Source organism: Melospiza melodia, chromosome 8, assembly GCF_035770615.1.
Source record: "Melospiza melodia melodia isolate bMelMel2 chromosome 8, bMelMel2.pri, whole genome shotgun sequence".
NCBI lineage: Eukaryota > Metazoa > Chordata > Aves > Passeriformes > Passerellidae > Melospiza > Melospiza melodia.
This window is the reverse complement of record NC_086201.1, coordinates 14,112,644-14,128,803: the sequence shown is the minus strand read 5'-3', so window position 1 is coordinate 14,128,803 and position 16,160 is coordinate 14,112,644. Positions and strand designations below refer to the sequence as shown.

The following is a 16,160-nucleotide window of genomic DNA, read 5'->3' as shown; positions in this document are numbered from 1 at the left end:
ACGCCACATAATGTTTCTAACTTTAAAACATGCTATAAAATAATTTCATAGAATTGCTAAGATTTATATCTTTGGTAATGCCAAACTTCACCAGTGCATGCCCAGAGGAAGACTCAGAAGGGCTGTAACAAACCACTGATTCTCACTGCTCAGAACAATGGTAGTTTGCCCTGGCAGATGAATCCGAGGGTTTTTCACCTCCTGAAGTGTCAATAGAGGATTTACAGGGGCAAGTGAAAAGCAGATGGTAGGATGATCTAAAGATACTCCCAGCACTGCACAGCTACTGAGCACAGATGTAAATCCATGTGCCAATACCATCTCTGGGGGGGAAAACTGGGCCCTGACACACTGGACCCTTCTGATTTTTGGAAGTGAGCACCTCTGTCATGGACTGTATTTATTGAAGCAAGATAAATTACAGTTCCCTGGAATGTATGCTGGAAAATATTTGGGAAGCAGTCCAAAGCTGCCAGGTATTTCTTATTCCTGTGTAGGTTTTCCTCTAAACCTCACACATGCAGTAGTAAATAATAAAGTGGTATGGAAAGGTGTGAGTAGTAATTATTTTGGCACCTGATCATTTATAAGTATTAATATATATATATATATATTTGTGTGTGTGTGTGTATAAAGAAAAATATTTTGTCTACTGTGATTAATGCACCTGTTTACTTCCCTTCTTCCTTTCCAAAGGGTACTTACAACAGAAAACAAGTATATATATATATATATATATATGTATGTATGTATGTATGTATGCTATGAGCTTGCAAATATTTATTCATGTTCTTGATGGAAAAAAAAAAGACCAAAACATGTAAATGTCATTTGGGTATTTCAAAAATAATGTCAGCTGAATTTCCCGCGTGTTTCCAAAAGGATTTTCAGGAAACCACTGAAAATACTACACTGTGGTTTTGGTACCACTAGGTGGTGCTGCCTTTATAGTATTCCTTGGTGAAAGTCTGGGATTATATATCTATGGGAAAAAATAAGAAAAAATATAAATATATAATAAATATATAATATATATGGTTATTATGGCTTCTTAAAGATACAAGAGTTTGGTTACACTTGTTTCACAAAGTCTCTTTGCCCCTGTACATGTAAACAGTCTCAATTTCTGTTCATCTTTTGTATATCCTTGCTCAAAATGGGAATTTGCACGTGGGAAAAAGTAGAGCATGTCCAAAGTTTCATATGGGAAATGTTTTGTTAGAGAAAATCCAGCCTTTGCAATCCTGTATGGCTCCTGCTGAGATTTGTCTTTAACAGTTTGTTAATCATTGAGCTTTGACACTCTACCTGTTATCATGCAAAATTCAAAATAAAGCCAGTTCCTACTCTGAAGAGATCACAGCCGAGGTGAGATAAGAGTGAAGGAGACAGGAAGCAGTTGAGGGGGATATTTGTGTGTTTCAGACACTCCTGCAGTAAACATTGCAGCAAACAGGAGATCATCTGACACCGTTTAGAGGGTGTTGTAGCAATCTTGGCAATGTTTGAAACTCTGTGTTTGCTGTCAAATGTTTATCTAGTTGGGAAACAATTACATTGAAGTGTAAACTCACTGAAGTGTAAACTCACTGAAGCAGCCCACTTTACTCAGACAAAAGGAAGGCTGCAGTCAGGGATTCTGGGAAGAAATGTCTAAGGGATAAACGGCTGCAAGAGAATGTTTGCCACCACAGCTAAGAATGGGATAAGAAATATTTGGACAAGCCTTTCTCACTTTCAGCAGCTCAACTCCTGAAGCTCTTTGTCTCCTTTATGCAGACAGGGGTGAACACTTGAATTTGCTTGAAGATTCCCAAATAATGCAGAGGCAGTCTCATCCCAAATGTGAAAAGAAGAATTAAGTCTAGTGGATTAGAGAATCAGAAAGGTATGCAGGGAATCAGTTACACATATCTGGAGGGATTTGGCTAAACATCTTAATTTAAGAAGATACCACTGAAAAGGCCGTCAGTATTTCTAATTTTCCTAAGGACTATCACATTGATCGATGCTTCTCTTATGGTCACAAATTCATAAATAATAAATGCATAGCAATCATGATAACTTTACCGAACACCTGTTATTTTCAGAGGAGGTTGTATGAAATAACATGCATTTCTTTCCACAAAGAATGAAGGCACCAAATTCATCCAAGCAGTAATCATTCACTGGTTGCTAGTCAGCTTAGTTTTGCAATATAAATAGAAATCAGCTCCAGGAAGTGTGGGCAGCCATTTGTCTCACCTCTATCCTACATTGTATTTTTAAAATGGTTAAAAAACATCCCAACTTTGCAGATTTCTGAGACATAAATCTCAGCTGGCAAAGCTTTCTAACTCCTCCTGTGATGCAGAGATCAATCATCACCTCTGCAGGGAGTGGCTACACTTCTCCATCCGCTGGTTATGTCAGATTAAATTGAGGCAGAAAAATCTAATTCAGCATCAGAGCAGATGTCTATAATGTTTGTATGTTTTCAAGACTGTGAATTTTAGGCCCACTCTGAACAGTTCCATTGTTTTGAATTCCTCTTTCTGCATCTTGTGGGACTGGGTCATCTCAACTGACAAAGCTTCACTGGCAAATGCATAGGTAGAGATTAATGTTTTAATCTGTCATGATTCTGGGTCACATTGGAATGCAAGAGTACTGATTGTAATTACTGCAATTGTGTTGATGGGTAATTTGGTATTAAGTACTTTCAGTATTATTTTTGATGTTGGCATTCCACCGCACAATACTAGAGACAAGACCAAATGAAATTTATGCTGTTATTTGGCTAGAAAATAATTACCATTAGCACATTGTCTTTTTTCTACTGGAACAGAAAACAGTGAGCTACTAATGATTTTCTGCCATGAGAAGTGATGAAATATCAGTTGTGCGATTCATGTAAAATTAAAATGAATTAAATTACAGAAAAACATATAGTGGATGGGGAATAACCTTACATTCCCAGATGCTTGGTTAGGTCAAGGTCCTCAGGCTTTTCCACTGAGCTGGCTACTTCTCAGAGGAGAAAATCTTCCTAGGCCTTTGCTTTACTTCTATGACTATTATGTAACTGCACAGTGATAAGAAAAAAGAGAGGAGAAAAGAGCTCATTATTTTTAGATGTCTTTAGGCAACAAATGGAGGCATTCTCTTTATTGGTTATCATCATGCACTCGACATCTAAAGTTTGGAAGTTTAATGTTGAACAATTTGACTGGAAAGAGGGGTGTTTAGTGTCAGCACCAGGGAGCAATGAGAATCCATTATTTATTTCTCAGGATCAGTAAAGAAGAACTAAAACAAGGAAGGCTTGTCATGCTTTAATATTTATTGAAGTATTTTTTAAGAGGATGGCAACTTATAAATGAGTAAGAACTGCTAGCTAGAAGATACTTTCTTTGGCTGGTTTTTGTGATTGTGATTGGTGTTTTTAGTGACTAGTGATTGTAACCAAGGGGCCAAGAGAAATGCATCAAAGACAGCAGTGAGTCAATAAAGTTTTTGTGGTCAGCTGGACATTCCTGTGAGATGAACAGCAACCTCTAATTGCAAGATAATTAATGTGGGACTAGTGTCTACAGAACTGCCTCTAATATTACATATAAACAAACAGGAATCTGTAAAATATTTTTTTATAAAAAGATCATAACTGATCAGATTACCTTTATCAAAACCTGTGTGGGGCACTGTTCCATCCTGTACAGTATAAAGCACTAATTGTGTGTATTTCCATTTACATATTCTGATAATTATATAAGAAGATGAAGACTTGTTTGCTGTGATAATGGATGGGATGGGATGGGATGGGATGGGATGGGATGGGATGGGATGGGATGGGATGGGATAGGATAGGATAGGATAGGATAGGATAGGATAGGATAGGATAGGATAGGATAGGATAGGATAGGATAGGATAGGATAGGATAGGATAGGAGAATTAATTAAATATCTCTAGGAAACATTTCATTAATGGCAAGGTCAAACCTTCTTGTTCTTCCTGATATAGAAAAGCTTTCTAAATAGAATGGAAATGTGTAATTTCAGCAGGAAAGAACTGTGTGGTTCCCAGGATCACCACACCCTTTTGAGGCTATGAGTTGGTGCAGTGTTGGTAGGATCTGCAAATGGATTTGTACATGTTTGTTGCCCTGTCTAGGGAATGTAGGCTTGCTTGCCTTTCTAAATGTTTGCTGTGCAAGAGTTGGTAAATCTGGATCATGTTGGCATGCTAGAAAGGGATATTTTTGTTTGTTTGGTTGGCTACGATCTCAGAAGATGTGACAGCACACATACAGCCAGGGGATAATGCTGTGCAAGATTATTCCTATCCAGGCAGTTTGCTTTGTTTTGTTGTGATGTAGCTCACTGCTGTTATGTAGACCAAAAATACTGCTCTCTGTTAATAGTTGCCTTTTGGCTTTCTATTTGCTACCAGTTTCTGGAAACTTGTTTTACAAGCAGCATACTTCAGCAATATCTATAATAAATTTACCTCCATGTCCAAGAGAGAAGTGTCACGTTTTGTCTTTCCTTACCTTGTGACTCAAGGCTGTGAATTCTTTAAAATATTTGAAAATGTTAAAATGGTGGTTTAATTCCCCCTGCCCTTCTTTGGTTTACAGTTTTTGTGATTCAGATCATTACTTTTTCTCCTGTCTGAACACCCATTCATGTGATTCCAAAAGGTGGGATTTTGAGGGAACATCCTGTATTAAAAAATCTCTAGTAAAAATGCTCAGATGTGCAACATTTCCAGACTTGTGCCTTGTCTTTCAGAGTAAGATAGTAGAAATAACATGTATTTCCATCACTTGTGCAGTGAGTGACATGTTAAGAAAATTTTTCACAATTTACTACATTTGGTTCATTTATTTGGTAATGTTGCCTTGTTTCAAAATACAGTATGGAAACAAAGCAGAAATTTAGCTTGAAATTTATGTTTATTCTTCTACATGCTGATGACCCTGATATCTGTATACACATGGCTTTGACTCATTAAACTGTAGAGGATGCTTGCTTCCTTTAGGACTGTGAATGTTCTCTGCTAAACTTGGCAGGGAAACTTGAAGATGTCACAGCACTGAATGATACATTAAAATGTCACATAATTTGGGAAGAGAAATATATAAATTCTAACTAATTCTAACTATTTGAGGCCTTCACTGTTTTTTGCTGAATCTTTATGAAAGCCTTTTTACACGCTTGATAGAGCTCTGGAAATGGCTGAGTTGTTACAGGTAAGAATGATTTTTTTTTTACATTTTTCTGTGTTGTATTTTCTTCTGATCCACGTCTAGGAAAACATTATTATAAATGTCAGTAATTATTAAATAGAATAGATTGTATGAATAAATTGTATCCAATGTTTTATTAGATATGTGGAGAAAAGAGGATTTGCCCAGACTGGAAAGCCACCATCCTTATTTTAGGGAAAATCAAATCCCAGACCTCAAAAGCAAAGAGTTGGATAATTTTAAAAACTGCAAAGATTTGTATTGATAGCAAACTTGCAGTAGTTGAAGGAGAGATGGCTCTTGTAAGTAATGTGCAGTGAATAAGTCATTCTATTTCGTTGCCAAGGAAATAAAACGAGGCTCTTGGTAAAGGGAAGCAAGGAGGAAGACATTGCAACTGGGACAACTGTTAGCATTACATAATCCACCTGGCATGGTTATCACAAGTGTGGAACTTGTGGATGTGTGTTTGATAGAAAATGTCAAATACTTCAGTGACAGTTTGTGCTGTTGATATGAGATCCTTTGTGTGATTCCACCACTTGGCCCATGTGTTCTACTGTAGCTATAGATGGGGATAAACTGTGTATAAACTGAGTCCATTTGAGTATATAATTATTTCTGATTTTTTAAGATATTTTAATAAATAGTTGAAGGCTTCCAGAATTCTCAGAATATTTTCCAAAGGAAGTGCATGATTCACTTGCCTGTTCCTTGCTGACTGATGATAATGAAAAAGTAAAACCAAAATTATTTCATATTTGCTAAATCCCTTCTTTTCCTGCACAATAGGGTACACAGAATTTTTGACAAGCTTCTTGGATATACATTAGTGCAAAGCTTACAGACCTTTGCCATTCTTTACTCACTTCATTTGATAGTGAAGTGTGGCTAATCTGTCACAAATGCAGGGCCAAAGATCACTTTGTAATGGCTAAATCCACTCAGGAAGAGAAAAAAATAATTACATGCATGTGTATCAAGCACTAAAACAGGTATGTGGATGGAAAAGAAATGCACTCTGAATTTTGAAAAATCTGCCAAAATTTAGAGGTTCCAGTAAGGCACATCATGAACACCCAGTAATTCCCTAAAATTCAAGCAAGCTTGCAACCACAGGAGACATGAGTGAGACATGAGACAAAGTTTTAATGCCATTTTATTTCCTGCCTCTCCGTGTTTCTGAACAGGAGAGTCTGGGCTAGACAGGCAAAGCTCTCAGCTTTGGAGCCTTCCCAGTGCCACAGGATTAGGGGTTTTTTTGTTGGTTTATTTTGTGTGTTTAGAGTATGAGAAGAGTAAATTTGGTATCATCTGATTCTCACAAAAGATAATGGAGAGATTCAACAGGAATTGTGTCTGAGGGGTGTGGGAGGGAACACCTTCGGACACTATTTTTAAATCAAAGTTCTTTCACGTTGCACTTGTTTTAAAGGAGAGAACATGTAATCAGCAAGTTCTTATCTATTATTTTTATGGCAGAAACTTCCTGATTCTTCCCTGCACCTTCCTGTGGGAGAACAAAGGGAGAGTTTGCAAGAGATTATAGTCAGTCAGGAAGGAATTCTAAGACAAACTAGATAATGGTGAAATTGATAACCAAATTATCCCTGACAATGTTATCAGGTTAAAAAAAAAGACAGAAGTCACCTTTGCAAACTCCTCTGGAATGCTGTCCCAGAAGAATGCATGATCTGCAATGGAAAGAAAAAGGTGGGCAGGGTTGGAGTTAGAACTTGATTGGATTTTGTTACATAATATATTTAGTGCAATTTGTTGTTTTCAAGATGTTGGATTTACTGTCTTAAATTAGTCCTGCAGCTGACATCACTGAAGGCAGAGAGTGGTGCTGGAGGGAGTGAGGCCAACTGGCCTGCAGGGCTACAGCAGGGTCAGAACAGAGCTACAGATCCAAACAACCAGGTATTGTTTAATACCCAAACTTCAGCTTTGAATGCTGCAACAAATCGTGATTGAAATAGACCCATTTTGCATCATATGAGTACTTGGGGTAAAGGGCTTTAGAGTTCTTCAAATAGTTTACTGCAAATATAGAATCCAATACTGATGTATTAATATTTCCATAAATATTTAATTAATTGAACTCTACTAAATATTTTCTAAAAACTGTAATTATACACTGAAAATCAGAACTCCTTGCTGAAAAGAAACAAAAATCAATTTAACTGGCTTTTAATCTTCTGTGTAATTGGAACAGAGAAAATATACTTCTAGTTCCATGAATAGTAGAAACAACTTCTGTTATTTTACAATTATTTTATTTAAATTATTTTATTAAAATGAAAGATTTTGCCATCAGTAGCAGGGAAGATTTTGATTATCATAGCTTGTACTTTTAAACACACGAACTAGAATTTAAAGGTTCAAGTCAGGAAAAATAAAAAATCAGTTAATGGATACATTGCTGAAATCACTCTTTGCAATCACTCTTCTAATCATGAAGAAAACATCCTGCTCCCAGATGGACAAAACTGGCAAAACAGGAATACTGATAATAATGAAAAAAATAGCTGGAACAACAATTTGTGCAATGAAGGGAATAAATTGTACCTAAGCTGCAAAATAATAGACTCCAAGCCAGTGAGCATTTAAGCATATGTTTAATTGTAAACAGGTGAACAGTTCATCTCCCTTTAATGAGACAACTAAGAAGTGAAATGCACTTGTGGGGCTGAGGCCTAACACAGTTATTATTGACTAGAGCATTAATCAATTAAGAGAGCCATAAAAAGGCAGTGGTGGCTATGTACATGTTAGATATGCCTGTTTGTGCTGGGGTGTCTGACAGATTTGCTTCTTCCCTCTGAACTGTGGCAGTGAGTCATGCTGTCACCAGGGAGATGGACTACAGGTGGGTTTCATAACCCATCTGGCTTTCTCAGCTTCAGCTATTTGAGCTATCCAGCCAATCTCCCTCTGTGGCTCAGGGGGAGGGGAGACCTTTCTGGTTACCTTTCCTCAGCTTTGAGATACAGATTTCTCTCTTTTGACTATAAAAGGAGCCAAGGTGACTCAGCTGAAATTAAATATGTTTAGCTGGTTACAGTTGGGCAAAATGAAGTGTTCTGGGTCCAGTGTTAGAATAGATTAGACAAATATGCACATATTGAACTTAATCTCAGATGATACTCATAAGCATTAAGTTTGATTTATATTAACTCCAATTGTGCAGAATCTGTCACTAATGGCTTCCAAAAGGCTTGATATCTCTGTCACACAATGACACAAAGCATAAACATATATAAAAGCATTAAGTTACCAGCCTGTATGTTTGTAACTACATAATTGCACTGCAGTCCAATTGAATTTATTTACATTTATAGCCTTGTAAAACACAGTAAGCTTGAGATCAGAACAATGGTGGATAGATATGAGCCTGAAGCCTTTCTTGCTCACCTCCTGCATATGTGACCTGGCTGAAATGGCTTACATGGTCACTCAGGGGCATGGCCACTCATAGTATGTGGGTCATGCCAGGGGAGTACCTTTTGCAACACACCTGGAGCCCAGCAAATGCTTTGCAGCTTTGGTGCTGATCCAATCAAGTACAGAAATAACTGGGAAATGACTCATGCTGAGAGGTGGATACTTGCTGTTAATCCCAGCTTTTAAAGTGTACACAGTTTGTCATCATTTTTCATTGTGGTGAACGTGTGTGTGTCTGGCTGCTTTTGTTCCACGGTTGTCTGATGTTTGCTGTGGACTCTCTTCTCAGCTAATTTGCTTTTCACTTGAAAGGACGTAATCAGACAAAAATCTCCTCAAAACCAGTTCCACTGAAGAAAAGCCTAAGCAGGAGAAGCAAATATATGAGGTAGGGCAGAGAGGAATGTGTTCTGACCCTGAAACATCTGCTCTTTTAAACGTGATGTTACAAATGTTTAAACACATGTGCATCTTTCAACCTTAAAAACTCAGCTAAGGCAGGGGAGGTGGGGGTGAGAGAAAAATTATGGATGATACCCAAGAAGAAAGGTAATGTGAAAATAACTAGTAAGGCTGAAATTATGGAAGAAATCAGATGCATTTGGGACAAGTACTATAGAAAATGAGTACTAAATTAATACTAAATGCTAATCATGCAGATAGATGAATACTAGATATAAAACCAGGAAGGAATTGAATAAATTTGCAGTTTGCAATACAGATTGGCATCATGGGTAGTCACACACTATGTCCAGTGTCACTGCACTTTTCTTATGCACAACTGGAACACATATCCTAGTATTTTATTAAATAGGAATAGTATGTCTACTAACATATTTGAAGTATACCATAGATTTAAACTAGATTCTAAATGAAAGTTTTGTCATTAAAAAAGCCATTGTCAAAACAGGCAAGAAATGCAGAGGCACTGTCTCATGAAGCCTTACAAAGAGGTGTTGACAGTTTCTCTACTCACAGTTTCTAAGGGCTCTGACAAGACAATTGTTTTTATTTTAATTGGTTTTATTTTTATTTTCTGATCTGAATGAACAGAAATAGTACTGAAGCAGAAATGGAAAACAATAAATGATATATATTTTGGAAGACCTGGTTTAGCTGTCTTAAGTTATCATCTTCAACATTTATCTGTTGCTTTACATTGCAGTAGTGTGTGCTACACTATTCCCTGTGTGTGAAACTGGAGATAACAGTCTTCATCTGGAAAAATAATGACTGTGTGAAATGCTCTGGGGACATACAGAGGTTTTGGTCCCATTGTTGAATTAAAATAGGTGTTCCCATCTTAAAGGTAAATGCAAGTTTGTTATGTATCTCAATTTTCTGCAGAGCACTGGATTGGTTGGTAGTGTACTGGGTACTGAGTGCACATAGTCCCAAGCACCACAAAGAGCTGGGATGAGTGTGCAGGAGCAGGATAGGAAGGAAGGAAGGAAGCTTCCCCACCACTCACCCAAGCCCTGGTGTGTGGTACTGAGGGAAGCCTGGGGGCCGAGGATTAGGATGTGAATAACAGCACTGAGGTGGCTTCCTGTGTTCCAGGAAGCAGAACTCTGTCCTGACGTGTAAAGGGATAAAGTTTCACAAAAGGTATTTGCCCAGCAGACCTAGCAAAGCAAAACCAAAGCCAGGTGGCCAGGAAGGCCAATGGCATCGTGGCTAATGGCATCAGAAATGGAATCAGAAATGGCATCGTGGCTAATGGCATCAGAAATGGCATCAGTGTGGCACCAGGCCCAGGGCAGTGATCACCTCCCTGTACCTGACACTGGTGAGGCCACACCCCAAATCCTGTGCTCATTTTCCTGGCTGTGCAATTCAGGAAAGACACAGAGGTGCTGAAGGGTATCCACAGCAGCGTAACAAGGCTGGTGGAAGGTCTGGAGCACAAGTGCCATGAGAAACAGCTGAGGGGGCTGGGAGGATTCAGCCTGGAGGAAAGGAGTCTCAAGGGAGACCTCATCATGTGGGTACACAGTTTGTGGTGATTGGGAGTGAGGCCGAGCCTCATCCTCAATGGGCACAGCTGTGAGCAGCAGGAGAGCAGCACTGACAGCAATGAGCCATGGAGTGCCCAGGGCCACTGCCCAACCACCAAAGGGACCAGAGGGCACACAGGTGTAAAGCATGTAGGATGAAGAATTTAAAAGGTGGGGCTAAAGAGTAAGAAGGGCAGATGCTTGGAGCCTTCTGATGAGGTATGGTGTTACTCTGTATGGCGTTACTCTGTATGGCTTGAAGCTTTCTGAAATTGGATGGTGACACTCTGTGTATTGTGGCTGTCTCAACTGCAACACCATCACTCTGTGCTCGCCTGAAAAAAAGATTGTAGCAAGGTGGATGTTGTTCTCTTTCCCCTGGTAACAAGTGACAGAACTAGCAGAAATGGCCTCAGGATGTGCTGTTGGTGCTTTAGATTGGATAGTGGGAAAAATTTCTTCACTGAAAGGATGATCAGGCATTGAAATGTGCTGCCCAGGGATGTGGTGAAATCACCATCCCTGGAAGTGTTCAAAGAGTGGGGGAATGTTACACTTGGGGTATGGTTTAGTGGTGAACACAGTGATGCTGGGGTAATGGTTGGACTCAATTATGAGAGGTCTTTCCCAACCTTAATAATTCCATGATTAAAGGATGGAATCTTCTGAAACTTCATGTCACCTTTTAAAATCGGGGGTTTGATTAATTTCCAGGTGCCCTGACCTAAGGAATTAAATTTCTCTTTGTGCTTGTGAATATCCAGGAGTCATTTGGAAAGTGCCTTTGTCATATGAATTTGGACAATCAGTGATAACAATTAGTGGCACAAATCTCTTAAAACAAGAGTGGCGTTTTGCTGCGGGATGAAAGATGCCAGCAAACTCATTTTAGTATCTAATGTGAATCCCTTGCGATGCTTCCCGGACTTTCCCACCCTGCTGCCTTCCCGTGGGCCGGGCAGCGGTGCGGACCCGGAGCAGTCAGTGCGGGGGCGATCCGTGCCGAACCGGCCCCGCGCGTGTCCCTGTGAGGCGGCGCTGTCCCTTTAAAAGGCGGCGGGCGGGCGGCGCGGCGGTGACGGCCGGGGCCATCGCCTGCCCGCCGGGTTTTCCCCCCCTTCCTGCCGGTCCGCCGCTCGCAGCCCGTTAAAAAGAGCAGGCAAGATGGCCGAGCTGGGCAGCAAGGGGGTCACGGCCGGGAAAATCGCCAGCAACGTGCAGAAGAAGCTGACCCGGGCGCAGGAGAAGGTAGCGGGGAAGGGGGGCATCCCCGGGATGCGGGGCTGGGCGCGGGGGCCGCGGGCACCGGGGATGGTGACAGCCCTGCCCGGAGCAGGGATGTGTCTGGCAGTGGGTCCCTGCGAGGGCATGGCAGCTGCGTTCCCTGCCTGCGGAGCCGGGTTCCCGGTGCATCCCGGGGATGCCGGGTGCCCCCGCGGGAGCGCTGCGGGCTCGCCGCAAACATGGCATCGGCTCCGGCCGGAGCGGGAGCGCCGCTCGCCCGGGCGGGATCCGCGGATGCTTTTTGTTTCACCAGGAGGAGACCTCTCCTTGTGGCATTTAGGGTGTGCTTATGCAGCGTTTTCGGAGCGGTGCCGTGCTTTGCCATAGCGCTAAATGCGTAACACCAAAGATGGTGAGGGAAGGGAGACAGACGGACACTCGCCCCTTATCTCCAGCACCATCGCTGCTCGCTGTGCTGACCTTGAGCTGCTCGTTTTGGAATGGTGGTTCAGCCACACGGCCTCTAAAGATTGTGCCGATCTGCTCAGGGAGGGGGGGATTTTTGAATCCCGGGAGCCCTTTCGCTGCTCTCCGCCCACCCCTGTGCCGGCAGAAGGTGCCAGGAATATGCAATGGATACTTTTCCTGTTCATCTTTCTGGCATGCCGCATCTGATGCCAGCTGCCTGCTCTGGGCAGGGATTATCGGGCGTTTTACGCAGGGACATTGATCAGCTGCTTTTACTGCGGGCACGCTCGTCTTGGTTTTCAGTGGTTTGCTGTGAGATGACATTGACTGAATAAGGACTGGTGCATCTCGGAGGGAGGGCGGGCGAGCAGATCTGCCCACTGCTGCTCGTGTTCCCTGCGAGTTATCTTTAGCAGCTAGATTTAATCTAGGAGGGCTTGGATTAAACGCGGTGCTGGCCTGAGCCTTGTACCAATCTCTGACCCTGCTCAAAAACGCTGCTGGGTCAGAATGGCAGCCCAAACCACTTTTATTTAATGTTTCCCTATGCTGCATCCACTACTTTTAGCTCGCTTGCTGAGACGAGGAGCATCCCTTGAACTTGTCTGACTGCTTGTAAAATTCCCCAATGACTGCCAGATCCAGTATGGAACTGCAGCAACAAGGTCCTGGCTTCACTCTGAACACAAGAATGAGATGGCCACATCTGTGGTTTTCTTTATCCTACTGTTGTTCCAGGGAATCTGGTCCACCTTGAACTCATCACAGATGCTAAACTTCATTCAGTGTTAGCCACCAGATGGCAACCATATTTGTAGTTAACATTAGGGTAGGTGTAGAGCTCCTGGGCCTGCTGATGGAGTTGTTATATTTAGTGGTGCAGCTTGGAACCAAGCTTGTTCTGCCAAGCCCTGCCCTGTCTCTTATCAAACACACACAGGTTCTTTTTCTAGGGAGGATTTTCCACAAATTCCTGTCCGCTGTTGATCTAGCTCACTTCCTTGCTCGCTCCCTGGTGGTGTTTGGGGACTGGGAATGGCAATAATAATCGAGAGTTAACTGGTTATTGCAGGTGATTTGCACGATCTGAAAGCAGTTGTTTGTTTCTTTGGGAAGAGAAAAGCACGGCTTGTTTGGCTTTAAGGAGAAAAGGAAAACAAGCCCAAAGCACTTGCTAATACAAATTTTAGACCATTCAGTTGTTGTTACCCTGATGCAAACAGTACAACTTAAATCTCTGGGCTCTCAAAAAAAGAAAAAAATGGCATTGCTAGCTTCATCATCTGACTTGCCTCTTCATACTGCTACAGGATTCTCTGTAGCAATTCTTCTTTTGTGAAGCATTCAGTATTTTACCCATGAAGGACAGACTTTCAGTGAGGAATATATGTCAGTGTTCACTTTCAGGTTCTGAGGAGAGATACAGCTGAAATTGAAGTGATGTGGAAGCACCAGTGGTTATGACACTCTACACTTGTGGTATTTAGTTATAAACTGAGATACTGTGTTTAGCAGGAAGGGTGAACCGTGGGTCAGGAGATAAGGACCAGGTGTTAAATAATTTAAAAAACGGTAAGCAGAGATGTGCAGAGGTGGATCTGCTAACAACTTAAATATGTGTTAGATTTTTTGTGAATATATTTTGGCTAGGGTTGAACTCTTCCTTTTTGAGGCTTAAACAGCTGACTGTTCCTTTTCCATATTGTATTTTCATTTGAATCAAGGATAAAAAAGTTCTTCCCTTGAGAATATTTCCCTCTCAACGTGAGCCCTGAGGCTTTGACCTCAGCAGTTTTCTTCCTGGTGAATTTCAGCCTTGTGCTAAGCAAAGAATGATGTCTTTTTGTTCAGTGCAGAATTCACATTGAAACACTGCACACATCCTTTTTTCCCTTCTGAGATGCCTATTATGTAAACTATGTAAGATATTCCCTCAGAAGTGCTGTTTGTTTTGAGCCTTTCAGCAAAACTGTTGGCTATTTTTGGAAGGCACTCGAGCCATCCCGCAGGAAATATATGGTGGAATGGTCGACTGTGGTTTTAAAAAGGGGATGGACACCCATTTAACCTCCATCTCTACTCAGAAGTAGCCTCAAGCACAATACTGGGCAATAATTTCCCAGTTGTCCAGTGAAATGTATCAAATTGATGGTGCTATCCAGAGGAACAGACCTTGCAGAAGGAACCCATGCAACTGTTTCTAAACTCATATCACCTTTTTTGACTAATTAGAATATCTAGACTGGAAATCATGATCAATTAATCTGAAATTTAGCTGAAGAATTTTCAGCCTGAGATGTTGAGCTCTGGACTTTTCATAATTCTAAACTTCTTAAATATGAGTAAAAAATGTAATGCCTCCACTGTCATGGTGTCTTAGAGGGAGCCTGATGTTTGCAGTTCTTTTAAACTCTTCCAGTTTATGAAGTTTTTTGTTCTTTATGCTTGTAATCCATTATCTTGGTTAAAGTTGGTGTTTTAGCTTAACACTTTTGAAAATTTTAAAAATCTCCCCAGTTTCCACAATTCTCATTTTCCTCTAATAATGTCCTGTTTCTGAATGTGTCTACCTGCACATGCATGTTTCTGTTCTGAACAAATTCAAACAGCATCTTGATGACTTGATGCCATCCTGGGGTGAGGGTAACTCTGTAGGTTCCAGCAGGGAGCTGAGCTCAAGGAGCAAAGAGTTGGGGTTTAATATCTTGACTGGCAGTGTCCTTGTCACAGGATCAGGCTCCTTGCTTTCCTTCTGCATGTTAGATGGAGGTTCAGGGTGGAAAGATGTATTGGCTGTATGGGTACCAACTGTTGATTTAAGCTGCATACAGGTTAATAGCTTTGTCTGAGGAGATGAAATGCAAAGTTGACATCAGAAAGAAAAAAAGATTTTTGTTTTTCCCTTGGGAGCTTTTTTTTTTTTTTTTTTTTTTGTGTGGAGAGGAGTAGAAAGGAATGGACTTGTTTTTACTTAGACTGAGTGTGGGAAGTTCTTATCCTATAGTAGTGGTGGTCTCTCACTCTTTTTGTTACAAAGCTGGGCAAAATGAGGAGTCTGTGTTCTGGGACATGAACAGACTTGTATTTTGTCATGGGTATCTTCTGATGTACCAACAAACCAAGGTATCCCCTTTTCTCTCTCTCCATCCCTAACCAAAGGGGAAAGCCTTGCTTTCCACGTGGGACCTGGCAAAGCTTAGTTTGGAAATCCCAACTCCCTTGTGTTAAAGGGTCACATTTAGGTCATAGACTGCCGTTTATAGTCACAGACTCTGGCTTGCCTGTTGCTGTGAAATGTCACTTTGTTTTCCTGTTCCCGGCTTTGTTAATTCCACCGATGTTTGCCCCGGTGTATTTGAAGTTTTCCCGGTTGAACCATCTGTCAGAGCACAGTTCTGCTCTCCTCTGGCTGCACAGTCCAAGGAGCCTGGACTGCAGTCTTGGTCTCACAGGTTGTGGTTTGGGTGGAACTGGGTTTGCAGGAGGCATGGTTTGCATTTTGAGTTTGCCCTGATAAGACATTTTTTTGTCCTTCTAAGCTCCAATAGGTGGAGCATTGCAGAAGGAAACACCTGGGATAAAATTTCAGCCCTGTTGAAGCAGGTGAGCGTCCATACTAATGAGCAGTACCCAAGAACCTTAAAGCAAATTTAAATACAGCTGTTACCAGCCTGTCAGAGGCTCCCTGCTCTGTAGAAACTCTGCAGGTGGGCAGGGAGCCTTTCTGTAAAAATGGTAGATGCAGAAAGCTCTGTTATTGGGAAATAGTAATCCATCTACCTACTTGAGACAAATT

General features: G+C 41.2%; 1 protein-coding gene across 19 annotated transcripts in view; it reads left to right on the top strand.

The window, feature by feature from the left end:
* The first annotated feature begins 11,738 nt into the window (after positions 1 to 11,738).
* BIN1 (bridging integrator 1) overlaps positions 11,739 to 16,160 on the top strand; it is a 90,124-nt gene continuing 85,702 nt past the window's right edge. For 13 of the 19 annotated variants that reach the window (XM_063161837.1, XM_063161834.1, XM_063161831.1 and 10 more), the window contains exon 1: positions 11,739 to 11,920. In XM_063161837.1, coding sequence (XP_063017907.1) covers positions 11,837 to 11,920 — 84 coding nt within the window. In that variant the 5' untranslated portion in view covers positions 11,739 to 11,836. The remainder of the gene's footprint in view (positions 11,921 to 16,160) is intronic. The other 6 variants (XM_063161839.1, XM_063161843.1, XM_063161838.1 and 3 more) reach the window with 3 other exon arrangements.